Source organism: Prionailurus viverrinus, chromosome D2 (genome assembly GCF_022837055.1).
Source record: "Prionailurus viverrinus isolate Anna chromosome D2, UM_Priviv_1.0, whole genome shotgun sequence".
In the NCBI taxonomy this organism is placed as follows: Eukaryota; Metazoa; Chordata; class Mammalia; order Carnivora; family Felidae; genus Prionailurus; species Prionailurus viverrinus.
Genome location: NC_062571.1, coordinates 82,960,409 through 82,973,994, shown reverse-complemented (window position 1 = coordinate 82,973,994; position 13,586 = coordinate 82,960,409). Strand labels below are relative to the sequence as shown.

The following is a 13,586-nucleotide window of genomic DNA, read 5'->3' as shown; positions in this document are numbered from 1 at the left end:
CTCTTGTTTCCTTGGCTTGCCCACGTCCAGGGGAAAAGCGGCTGATAGGCCGGGGGGCGGGGGCGGGGGGGGGGGGAGGGGGGGCGGGACGGGGAGGAATTGTGGCCTCACTTCTTCCTGTCTCTGACCCCGTTTGTCGGAGATCGCGATCGCGGAGGTGACAGGGACCCCCCTGGCTGCCGTCACTCTCGTAGTGGACAGCTCAGGACTGCATCGGCATCACACTCTTGATGCTCAACACGGTTCCAAAACCGCACAAGCCGTGGCGCAGGGAGCCTCATTAATTACGCAAATGTGCGGTGGCGGGTTGGGTGACAGCATCTTGTCTATAATGAGTACTTAAAACTGTCTGGAAAAATAAGGATTTTGAAAATTAACATGCTGGGCCCTGATGTAATTTATTAACGAGAGAGAACAAGCTCGTTACGAAGGGGGAGCTTACCTCGGAGACAAGCCCTCTATGGATTCCAGAACTGGGTCCTTGCCTTCCAGCGTGCCCCCCTTGTCCCTGCGGCCCGCTCCCATCCCGGCCGATTCACTGATGCAGGGTGCTGAGCCCACGGCTCCCCGCACGCCTTGGCTGAGGACAGACCCGCCCTGGGTCCCCCATCCACGTGCCCCGGTCCATTCACCCTGCACCCCAGCCTTCTCCACAATAGTCCCAGGATGATATTCAGAAAGAGGAGAACCTTCTCTGCAACAGGTAGACAGCAGGTGAAAAACTAAGACCAGGTGATAGACGTGGCCTCACCTCACCCCAAGGTGTGGGAGTAGGACGCTCAGGCATAGAGACTAAGTTTGAACCAGAGCCGTCCCACTGACTAACTAGGGTGACTTTGGGCCGCCGAGGGGGAGTCCGTGGGCCCCAGTTTCCTCAACCGTAACGGGCAGGGTGATGGCCACAGTGACAGAACACGGGGTTATTGTGAGGACCAGTCGAAACAGTACAGCAAAACTGCTCGTGCCAGGAGCCCAGTAAAGGCGTGATGCGTGTTCGCAAACGTTTATTACCAGTTGTTCTTCTCCCAAAGTTCTGGCCAGCAAGGGGTGCCGTGCACCCCCTGCGGCCTGCTGGTCTGGATTTGGCCCCCGGGGCACGTATGCAACGCTTGGGCACTGCGGGCCACGCTGCCCAGCCCCCACGACCCTGCTGCTCCACCCTGCTCGAACCCCGAGCCCCCTTTCCCTGCTCGGCCCAAACACGGGGACAGGACGAGAGAGAGGATGATGCCACAGGTCACTTCTGCCCACCCCCTCCACATAGCCGCTGACCACGACGGGCCCCGTGCTGTCCGGACCCCCTGGTTCAACTGCCTCGGCCGCCTTACCCCACGCCCCCGTGTGTCTTCCGGCTGATATGCGTGCTCTCTCCACACCAGCCCCGCGGACCACGTGAGCACGCCTCGACACTTCTGAATAGCAGCGAGGCCCTGGGTCCTCACCGGCCCCACAGAGGGGTCTACGTCCCCCCAGCTTCAGACCCTTGCACGTGTACCCGCTCTCCTGGACCACACTCCTAGGAAAGGGACCAGGTCAGGCAGAACCCCTTACAGGAACAAGAAGAAGGATGGACACATCATCACGCAGCAGTGGCTCCTAAGGAGCACCTACCCCATGCCAGGCATTGTGCCAAGGGTTCGGCAGCCTCCATTGTGCTCGGTCTTGATGACCAAGCCTTCTTATCCTCCGGATGGCTGTGAGGGCGCCCGACAGCCAGGGCTGAGGACCCACAGGGTCATCCATGCAACACAGGGCCCCCAGACCACCCTTTCCCTCAAATCTACAGCCCACAAAATGGAGCCAATCTCACTGTTTATTTATTGTTATTTTTTTTAATGTTTATTTATTTTTGAGAGAGAGACAGAGACAGAGTGCGAGCAGGGGAGGGGCAGAGAGAGAGGGAGACACAGAATCCGAAGCGGGCTCCAGGCTCCGAGCTGTCAGCGCAGAGCCCAATACGGGCCTCGAATTCATGAACTGTGAGATCATGACCTGAGCAGAAGTTGGACCCTCAGCCGACTGAGCCACCCAGGCGCCCCTCTTATTGTGAATTGTTTTCCCAAATCTGAGGTCACCACCCAGTGGGTACAGACACAGGACTTATCTGCCTTTCGTAATATCTCAGTGTCTAGAACTGGGCTACATCCTTAGCAGACACTCAACAAATGTGACAAGGTGACCTTCAGTCATCAATAACTCTTTTGGAAGGGGAGAGATTCAAACCCCCATCCTGGCGCACCTGGGTGGCTCAGTCGGTCAAGCATCTGACTCTGGCTCAGGTCACGATCTCACCGTTCATGGTTCCGAGCCCCACGTGGGGCTCTGTGCAGACAGCTCGGAGCCTGGAGCCTGTTTGGGATTCGGTGTCTCCCTCTCTCTCTCTCTCTGTCCCTCCTCAGCTTGTATGTGCGCACACTCTCTCAAAATTAAATAAATAAACATAAAAAAAAAAAAAAAAACAAGTCCCCTATTCTTTTCTCCCGGCATCTCGGCATCAGCCAGTGCTGCCCCAACATTTCCTGTGAGAGAAGCTCAGCCTGAATCCAGACACCAGGGGCCGCTCACAAAGACAAAGGGTCTCCAGGGTTTCCGTTCCAGTGCAAAGGGCATGAAGAGCCAATTTTTGAAATCCACTTGTATCTCAGTGACTTTTCTGATGGATGGAACAGCATTACGAGTCACACGGAAGAGAGGAAACAGAAAGGAAGGACAGGAAGTAGCAGCTGGAACAACTCAAGAAAATTCATGTCTCCCTATAATCGGCTCCAGGAAAAAGAGTCGGTGACATTTTCTGGAAACAAGTCAACACGGAAATGAGTTAAAGGATTAAGATGGCACTGTGTTGGGATAACCGAGTTCTAGGTCCAGAACTTCCAGAACAATCCAGAACAAGTGACGAGTACAGCCTATTGAGCTTTGCCCCTGTTCTCCCTTGAAAACCCCATGGGCTAATGGAGGGATTACTCACAGTCCTGTGACGATCTGTGGCGGAAGGTAAACCGAAGGTGACTGCGGTTGACATCCTCAATGGGAATGGCCACCTGCAGAGTAGAAAACGGAACTTTCAGCACCTGTACCAGTATCTTCTCACATCAGTGGCCCTGTCTAACTGCAGGTACGGTGCAACCACGCACAACTCGTCACTGCAGTGATGAAAACACTGGATACCTAATCCCCCGTACGACTTTCCAAAGCAAAACGCCTTCTGAAAATTTAAACTAGATAATATTGCAAAGGACGCCAAACCAACCCTGCGAGACAGCAGAGGTTTTCGTCAACATTCAGATCCTCCCTGTTAAGAGTCCACGTTTACGAGTTGCCATTTTCCTTGGCAGCCCTTCTTGGAGGTGCCCACGCATCCTCCACAGCCGCGGGAACCTGCCCTCGGCGGCAGGAGCAAAGCTGGCTTGTCATGACTTCCAGTCAAAGGAGACCCAACGCGCACTGCCTTTCGGCAAAGACTGTCCCTAAAAACTCTCATATCTGACATCTGTGTTGTCGAGCTAACCCTTGGCCGGGGTCTCAAGTATTCAAGCCCTTGGCACGTGGGCTGGGGGAGCGCCACGCTGGGCTGCCGTGGTGACGTCAGCGTGCCGCGTGAGGAAAGCAGAGTACGACACCACGGAAGGGGATTCGTCTCCCCAGCGACCCCCTCCATACGCTGTCACCACTATTTTTTTCCATTTGGTGTAAAGACAGCAGGCCACACATCAAACAGACCCGAGAAGAGAAAGATAATAGCTATCTTTAAAGGACCCTGTCATTTGTCTCCATGAAAGTCCTATTTTTATGTCCAAGAGGAGATGAGAGTAAATGTATTCCAAGAAATGCCAGCGTGGTTCCTTAGCAACCTTGAACGACTTTGTTGCAAGAGCGCCTCTGCCTGTTTGGGGTGGCCGCTGGCGAGCAGCCCCGGCTTGGGCGGGAGGTGGGGACTTCCTTGGGATACAAATGAGCATTTCATCATCAACCCCGTGGGATACAATGACCATGTAAATGATACCTTAACGGTCTCAAACCAACGCGGCTGCTTGACTTGGTAGTAAATCACAGACTTGTACTCTGAAATCCCTTCGTCGCCGGCACCCGGGAAAATCACATGCTTTAAAAGAAGGCATAAAGAGTTCACATCAGACCTCATAGAGCTTGACACCGCATACATCTCCCCACCTCCTGCCCCCATTAGATGAGCTAAGCAGAGCACTACAGGAATGCCAATAAACCCGGCACGAATGGAATGTGCTCCCGGCAATGGGAGGACAGATCCATCTGGAGCCAGCGCGGCCGGCCGGCGTAAGATCTTGCTCTCAGCCATTTAAGCATCTTGATGGTTATCAGCACAGAGATGCTATACTGTCCTCCGTCCCCCGTCCCCTCGCCCCTAACAGCCTCAACATTAAGGTCTGAAGGAAGTTGCCGGAGTCATTCAGTAGGTCTAGAATAAAGAGCTTCGGACCAAAAAGGAGATGGCGACACTCCTTCCTGTTCCGCCAGCTGTCAACACTGACCACCTGACTTCGGCGGAAGTAACACCGGGGAGGCCCCAGTGGCAAGGGCAGCGCTGCCTGGCAGTGACACTGGACGTGGGCCACCCACCCCTCCCAGCACAGCTGAGCCTCAGGTGAGCACAGTGGCATTGCCCTCCGCCACGTGGGCCCAGGGGAGCCCAGGCCTCCACCCATGGTCCAGAGTGGGAGGCGGCAGGGACACGTGCTCTGGGTTGGCCTCCGGTCATCGGAGGAGGCCACCGTCTCCGAGCACCGCCCCAGCTCGCGAGTCCTGCCGGCCACTGCGACCACGCAGGAGGAGGTCTCGGGAGCCACCACCACCAGCCAGCAGAGCAAGAGGTCGGATGCCCGGATCCAGACCCCAGTCCTACCTCCCGCTAGCTCTCTGACCCTGAACAAGACTTGTCTGGGCCTCAGTTTCCGCATCTCTCACACAGTGACCAGAACAGTGCCTGACCCGCGACCGTGCTGGGCAAGACCTCTGAGCCTTGGGTTTACACTGGCAAGTGAGGCATGGTGACACGGCCGGGGAACAAAGGCGGTCGGGACCCCCTGGTCGGGACTGCCAGGCCCCTGTGCACACCAGGCCTCTGTAGCGAGCTGGAGAAAGGGGGGGAAAGAGTAAACTCTCATCCCTAGAAAGGGGGTCACACAGCCCCAGCCACGTCTTTTTCTATCGTGCAGCAGAGCCAAAGAGACACTTGGAAGGAAAATAAAGCTTCTGCGCTACGGATTAAGCTTGGCCACAATATATACCTCCAACCGTTTTCCGTCCTCGTCATAAACAGACACGGTAACCTCCACATTCTTCGCTGTCGTTTTGCTTCCTTTATCAAAATCGCCTTGAACTAAAGTTACGTAGATATCATTCCGAACATCACCTGGGGGAGAAATTATACCTTTAAAGCCAATCCATTATTCACAATGTAACCGAGAATTCTGCACAACTGCCTTAACTTGCTACCTCTCCTAGCAGCGCATTCAAAACACTGTATTGGATGATTATGCAATATTTTCTACAAAACAGCCTCGATTTAAAGGCATGACAAAAGCAGTTTTCAGCATCGTCAGCACAAGATGACGAGAAAGGGGAAAATTTCAAGGCCCTTAATGATCTGCGTGGTTCTTCACCTCGGGAGGCAGCCCACACACACAGCGGCTTCAATGCGGTCGATGGGTTTGCAATGACTGTCCCTCTCCAGAGTCTACGGCCCGCTGTGATTCACATTACTATCTCGAGGTGGACCACTGGCTGCGTGCTCTGAGTCTGGGCAGCCAAAGAAAATCACAACATTAAGTGACAACTAGCAATATTGGCCTCCTCTACATTTTTCTAAGGACTTAAATGAAAAGCTGACTGAGAACCAGAACCCCAAGCCAACGTTCTGAGTTGATGTCTGGGATCAGGGACTAGGAGTGGGTCAAGAGACAGCTTTCTGCATGGATCTTGTCTCCTCCGGTGGGCAGCGGTCAGGAACCTGAAGAAGATCCACAGGGAGCAGAACGAAACAGATCTGTGCATTGTAACGTGAGTCAGGCCATAAGTTGTGTAAAACAGAAGCAGGAATAAGAGACAAAACCCCACACACGACAAACGAGCTCAAAACGCTTCTTCCTACCGAGAGCACACGAGGCCCCTGGTAATGGGCCGACTGGGAAAACTTAGCGAGCTTCGTTAGCATCATGATTTAGAGCACGTAACACTACCCGGCGACTGCAACCCTGCTGTCTGTCTGGCCACCTCCCACGCCAGACCCACCTGCTCTCCCACAGGGATGTGAGGAGGATGTTCACCACGGGCAGTGAACGGCCGCCGTGTGCAAAGAACAAGGATCCCTTAAGAAAAAAAACCCCTTGCTTTATTGTTTTGTTGTGTGTGGGGGGGGCGGGGAGGAGGTTGGTTTTTTTGGTTTCTGTTTTGTTTTTTGTTTTTTTACTGCTCTATGCTGGCTTTTAATGTATCCAACTATTAAATTAAGCCTTCATTTAAAAGTCGTTATTATAATAATCCCAGTGGGTTGCAACCACAGCCACCGGAGCTGCTGGGAGAGGAAACAGGAGTGCAGTCCGTGATATCGACCGAGCGAGAAGCTAAGAGTGACGGAGCGTGGGGGCCAAGGGCAGGAGGCAGAGCCTCCAGGCCAACACCTGCCGCTAATCCCTGAGTGACCACCAACACGTCACTTAACCTCCCCTGCCACCGCTGCTAAACAGCCTCATCAATAAGGCAGGGCAGTCTGAGTGATCCCTCAGCCTGTAAATTCTACCAAAGCACAAAAGCCATAATCAAAAGGGGCTACAAGAGCTTTCTACAGGCCTCACCGGCCAGACAGCCGTCACACGCTGGGGGCAGGGGGGCGGTGAGTCTCACTCTCCTCTTGGCCTAGACATCCATACTCAGGGCCACCCACAAGTGGGGTGTACAGGAGATAAACTCCACACACGGGCACTCACAAGCCTGCCCTCGGAGAAGGCCGCCAGGGCCACAGGCTTCTCGTTCTGGGGAGGAAGGAGCTGGAAGCAGACGTGAGCGGACTCCACGAGAACTCTCCCTTCGCCACACGCAAGCCTCTGGCCACCTTCCCAGCTCAGAGAAAAACTCTGCTCCCCGCCAGGATGCTTTGGACAAACTGCAGGCTTTCCCGAGGCTCACAAACAGGTAGAAGACCCAACAACGGCAGGCTCTCCCACTGTGCAAAGGAGACACACATCTCTGTGAAGGTATCTCCATAAGATGGGGCAAGAGGGGACAATGCACACGCTCTACCGAGCTAACGGCCAGGGATCCGAGAGAAAACACCCCATGCCATCTCTCCCCCAAGGGGCCTGGGGAAGCGCCCGTCAGTGATTCCTCGGCCATGGAGAGAACGTGGTGACTCATTCTAGCTAGAATCCCACACGACGGGAGCCCTGACTCCCGACTTAACACACAGAACCTGCCAGAACAACAGTCACCTGTATGGCTGCCCCAAGAATCTACTAGTAGATTCTTTTAGTGGCCTTAACTTTTTCAGTTGAACAATTATAAAGGGAAACATGATCAGTATGAGTTCCAAGTTTTCTGGGTCTTGCTCTGAACATGAGGCCATCCTAAGACCACCCAAGATCAATGCACAACGTCATCCTAATCTATAAATTTCATCTCAAATACACATGCAGGCAATACATCCACTGTGAACTCCAAATCGATTTGCTGCTTACAGACTTGACTCATACCCGCAGTAGGTAGTCCTCAGTTTTATAATATGGTCCTGGATGTCATACTTTCTTCCTGTACGGTGAGCCACTGTGATCCAGCCTAACCAATTTGAGATGACTTTCACACTCACTTACCAGCTGGAGTACACAATGACCCACGACAGCCCCAAAAGACAGAGGTAGCAGAAAGAATAGGTCCCAGGGGTGCCTGGGTGGCTCAGTCAAACGCCCAACTTCACCTCCATTCATGATCTCACAGTCTGTGAGTTCGAGCCCCGCGTCGGGCTCTGTGCTGACAGCTCAGAGCCTGGAGCCTACTTTGGATTCTGTGTCTCCCTCTCTCTCTCTGTCACTCCCACTCACACTCTGTGTCTCTCTCAAAAACAAACATTAAAAAAGAAAGAAAGAAAGAAAGAAAGAAGAAAGAACATGTCCCTAAATGCCCTAAAATAACCAAAACAAGATCTCTGATAGCATGCACAATGAGTGGATAGCTCTCCCTGCGAATGTACAGCAAGGCCCTTTTAAAGGGACACCACAGGGAATCTTTGAATGTGAGGAGGTTTGGCCCCATTTCTACTGCTCATTAGCTATGTAACTTCAGGCTGCGGCTGAATCTTGATCCTCAATTAGCTCAACGCCAATTTGTCGGCTTTCAAGATCCTCAGATGGATCAAGCCAAATTATTAACGTGAGCATTATTATCTGCCAACCAAAAAAGTATCCCATGGACGTAAAGGATCTTCCCCAAGATCTCGTGAGGATCAAATCATGTTACTACTGTGAATGTTATTTGAAAACTGAAAAGTAAACATGAGATTAATTTTTACACAGGAGTCCGTCATTGGTTTCGTAAGCTTAGAATCCATGACCGGGCCTAAGCAACCTTCAGTATCATGAGTAACATGAACTAAGCAGGTGCCAGGTGTACACGTTCACGTCTGCCCCTCCTTATTCTGATCAGATGTCTCTCCAAACATCTGTCGGGTGTTCACGTCTCCCCCACACGACCCCTGCCGTCGGAAGGAGCTGACCTCACCAAAGCTCTAGGTGGTTAAGGTGCCTGTTCCGTCACCCAGCCCATCACTGTCCAGGGGGCCACAGAGCAGGGAACTGAGTGAGCCAGTCTGAATGCCGCTCAGAACATCACTGCTGGGAAACACTGGGTCAAAAGCATGCCATCTTCCTCAGGTCACTGGGGTCTGGGAAGAAACGGGAGCCATGGGGGCCTGCTAGAGGACGAAGTCAACATGCAAAGAGGACAACTGGCAGAGGTTGCTACGGAGGGACGGAGCCAGTGCCCGGGCTGACTCCCAGGTCCGCGCTCAGGTGCGTGAGCCGATGAATATCCTCAGGCTTCGGCCGTGTGTCCTGGCCTTGTGCTTTCTGTTACTTCCACCCTAGAGGAGCCCAACTCCCACCCGCCCTACAGGTAAGAATGATCATTACTCTCATTCTTCAGAGCCGCGGACCACAGCTGAGGGAGGTCAGGGCCTCAACCAGGGCCACAGAGCCAGGGACGAGCCGGAGCACAATGGAAAAGCGCAGACCAGATTCCAGGTCCTGCAATCTCACTTCTGGGGCTGAAGACTGGGGTTCGAGGCTCGGGAGCACTGTGGTGAGGACACATTTAACCCACACCCTACCCCGAGGACCAGGAACACAGTAGGGTCTGTTTATCTAAATTGTGCCCCCTTAAGTTTAACATGTTCCGGCTGATTCCAAAGCTGTTGCAGGATCATCACCGTGAACCCACGTTACCATCATAAAAGGGCTACCTTCATCCTAGAGTGAACCGTGAACCAACCACCACAATGGATCCATTGATCAGAACCCAAGGGGAGTCCCACGCGGCCCCGGAGAAAGCCCCATGACCCGCTGCCCTTATTACACGACCCAGCGCACGCAGTCCTTGCGGCCAGGCGGTGCAACGTCTGGCCTCCATTCTTCCTTTCCACCAGATGACGTGGGGCAGAGACAAACCACAAGGCATCTGGATTAAGGGTAACACTGGAATACGGGACGGTAAAGGGTTTGCTTACAACAACGACGTTCGCTCCAGCTGGTGGTAGAAACCCATCTCAAGTTCTCAGGGCTGCGTTCTGGAAATGCTTGTTTCGCCTGCTTGTCCCTATTATGATACTGTCAGAAGTCGCTCCCCTAGCCTTCACAGGTTATTACAACCAAGAGAAGCCGCCTCCCCTCGGTCTGAACCTAGGTGGTCGGCGCTCACTCTGGCCACGGCTCCTGCCTGCGGGAATGATCCATGACCACCCTGGGGTTTACACATCACCCACCACCAGCTCAACCCTCCGCATGCCGGTCACCGTCCTCGCACTGCTCTTTGTGGCCAGCGATACAAACGCCCCAAACGCCGGCCACATCCGCACTGCACCCAGAGGCACGCAAGGAACCCGTTCTTACCAGGCATGATTATCTCCGGAAACCCCGTCTTCCGAGCCACCGCTGTGGTCCTGTCCACTAAATGAGGAAATTCTTTTCTAATCTGATGGATATCTCCAGGAAGTAATTTCAATGTTACCCACAAACCTAGAAAAGCAATGGATGCGTGAGTCATGTTTTAGCTTATACATTTCTGAAAGATTTCAGGACACCAAGCACCTGGACTTCCCAGAAGGCGGGCAGCGAGCCACCCCGCACGGCCAAGGCAGCCCGGTCCCTCCGTCTCACAACATCGCAGCAAAGGACGAACAAATGCTCCAGCCGCCACTTGCTCTCCCCTCCAAGGGGGGTGGGGACAGGGCAGGAAGGCTCTGAAACCCTCTGAACGGGACGGAAGGGATGCCGTGGGGAGGACAGAGTGAACTTGCTAGGGCCTGGGAGCCGAGAGTGCGTGTGCCAGCCTCTCCCTCCGCAAAGCTGATGCAGAGTTGCACTCTGGAGAAAATACCCTCGTGCAGCAAGCGAACAGAAGGCAAAAATAAGAGGGAGTAGAGCAGACACGGGGTAATGAAATCAAAGGCAGAACACAAGTCAGTTGCGTGGCTCTCTCAGAAATTTTCAAAGACAGGGCCTTTCTCCCAAGTGGGAAAGGAGGCCGTCACCATCAGCTGTCACGTTCAGGTCTCCATCTCGGGGACCTCAGAGGCCTGGCCTGCTCGCTCCCTGGCCACTCAGCCCAGCAGGACCCAAATCCACATCAGAATATAAAGGCGTTTGCTCTCACTCACGCTACTCTTTCGTGTGTCTGTCTGTCGGTCTGTCCAGCTATTCCTCCCCTAGATGCATGCTTCCAGGGAGCAGGGACAATTCATCACTGCTTAGCTCAGCACGCTGCCTTCAGTAGCAGGCAGACGGGAAAACTGAGACCCCATCCACAAATGATGTGCATTCCAGGCAGGCCCGGGAGACGCCTGGCGTTCCCACACAAGGCGTGCTCACCTGAGGCTGCTTCTACCGAGAGCCACTCGGCTTGATGAAACCCCACACCTCACACCGTTCTCCTCGAGCTTCCTGTCTGCTAGCAGCTGGCCTGGAGACATCTGTCCTCTGCAAAGACGTATGTCACTTGTGGTTGAGAAAGCCCACAGTCACTGATGACATTCTATTCTCTGCCAGGTGAACCCCTCTCCTCCTGCCAACTAGACGGTGTCTCTGATCTACTCAAAGCTGTCTAATAAGCACCTACTGTGTGCCCGACACACACTGGGCACTGTAGACACAGAGCAAACACTCACTATATCCCCGCCAGGGACTTAGCTTCTATTCCAGGAGTCAAGCCCTAAACTCATAGCCTCGGTGAAATCTGCAACAGCAAAGAACTCTCTAAGGAAAAGTCCAGGGCACCTGGAAACTGGGTCCCCAAGGCTGCAATCCTGGGGCTCACAGAGGCTCACCTGAGGAAGAGACATCACAAGAGATCAGAAGATCTCCCCCCACCCCCACCCCACCCCCAGGCGCCTGGAGTCCCAAGCCTCAGGGGGAGAGGCAGGAGATGAAGCGAGGAAGGGCAGCAGGGACCCTGCCAGCCATGGTGGGAACTGCCCCATCTGAAGGCGAGGGCAGGCTGGCAAGAGGGGCACGTACCAGAACTCTGGTGGCCATGTGAGCATGGCCCACAGACAGGCGGGAGGGTGGGAGTTCAGAGCCACGTGAGGAACCCCGGCAGAGAAGCCACTGCAGGAACCCGGGACACATCCCACTGCCAGCAGGAATGGAGCCACCCGCATGAAGGTCAGACCAGAACCGGAGGGAGAAGGGGCGGCTCTGCAGAGATGGGGACAGCTGTGGGCATGGCCAATAGGAGGAGCGGGGATGCCACTCCCGGAGCCAGGAAACCCCGTATCCTGGGGACGCCCGGAAGAGGAAGGGCAGGGGCAAGAAGAGGAAGAAGATCCTCTACGATGCACACAACTCCCGACACTTAAAGCTCACAAAGGACCTCAGAGGCCAGAGCAAGCAGGGAAAACCCAGGGGGGTAGCAGCAAGGTGGTGAGAGGCACAAGACGCAGCCCAAGCAACAAGGGCAGTGTCCACGGCACTGAGCACCCAGGGTGTTCCGGAGGTCCTCAGCAAGTGCACCTCTGGTGAAGACGGGAGGGGGCAACGCCGACGGGAGGGCAAAGAAGGAACACAGATGAAGGTCAGAGGGAGGAGATATAAGCCTCTCTGTTGAGAAACTCGGAGAGAGCGAGCCAATACACAGAGACAGACATGTTTTCTAAGGTAGACTGTTCTATGCATGGTGTTTTCCTTTTCTTTCCTTTCCTGTTGTTTTCCCTTCTGTTTAAAATATAAAACTCCAAATCATGAGAGGGAGAGTTTGAAGAAAGAGGAGGAAAGCATAACCCATAAAAGGAGGTCCCTAAAGAGATGTCAGGGGGTGACACCCACATAGGGACAGAGGTATCCTTGCTCAGGATGTGCACTGCACAAGGCCCTGGCAAAGAAAGGCAAGTGGGGAGCTAAACCCAGCCCACACTCTGCTCATCAAGCTGGGTGCCCAAGCGCTGCCTGCATCTTCCGACTCACTGAGAAGATGGACGCCCTATTTCTAATTCACACAAAAGGACCACAGGTTGGTGTTCCTGTGGACCTTCAGGAGAGGTCTCTTGAAAGGAGAGCAGACAGGCCCCTGAGGGGGCCATATCCTCCAGTGGAGCAGAGCAAGTCAAGGGACACGTGTCTAAGTGCAAGGGGAGATCATCACTGCAGGTGACAGAGACGCGATCCCTACTGGGGACACCAAGGTGCAGCTTCGAGGCTCTCAAATCTCTGGTCCCAAAACCTCCCAAAGGCATGAGTGTCCCCAGCAGGAATCCCACTCAATGACATTCGTCAAGGACTCGCAGGACGTGGTGAGGTAATCATTTACAGAGGTCCGAGGCAGAGAAATGTTTGACAACACCATTCTCGAATCCGGCCGCCTCCCAAACACCTTTCATTCACACAAATGCGAGCTTGCTCAAAGACCTTAGTTCATCAACTAGTTACTTAATGACACAATTCAATTTGTTATAACACGATTTAAACACAGAGATTAAGCTTTCCTGATTACATTGGGTTTAAAGCACTTTCCTCAAAGGAGAAAATGAGGCCAATTTTCAACGAACAAGTGCCCTGGAGGTTGACTTCTGCTTAACCAGAGTGGCTAAAAACAAAAGAAATTAGCATACATTCTAACTCCAACAGGAGGAGCAGCTGGGGGGGGGGGGGGGAGGGGGCTTACTGTCCACATCAAACCCCTGAAGCCCTGGGTTCAGGGTTCAGAATAATTGGGGCTAAATATAAAAAATGTCAATCGTGACAAGTAAACGTGTGGATGTAAACCTAAAATAGGCCAAAGCCGAGGGAGGAGCCGGGGAAGGATGAGTGTGGGGAACTCTGGCTGACAAGCCTGCGGTGGCTGGAGGGACATCG

General features: G+C 53.7%; 1 protein-coding gene across 3 annotated transcripts in view; it reads right to left on the bottom strand.

Moving 5' to 3' along the window:
- The window catches only part of DOCK1 (dedicator of cytokinesis 1), a 531,871-nt gene that overhangs the window by 421,282 nt on the left and 97,003 nt on the right, over nt 1-13,586 (bottom strand). For all 3 annotated transcript variants that reach the window (XM_047826036.1, XM_047826038.1, XM_047826037.1), the window contains exons 13-16: nt 10,131-10,256; nt 5,265-5,389; nt 4,004-4,102; nt 2,969-3,041 (exon numbers count right to left, since the gene is read on the bottom strand). In XM_047826036.1, coding sequence (XP_047681992.1) covers nt 2,969-3,041; nt 4,004-4,102; nt 5,265-5,389; nt 10,131-10,256 — 423 coding nt within the window. The remainder of the gene's footprint in view (nt 1-2,968; nt 3,042-4,003; nt 4,103-5,264; nt 5,390-10,130; nt 10,257-13,586) is intronic.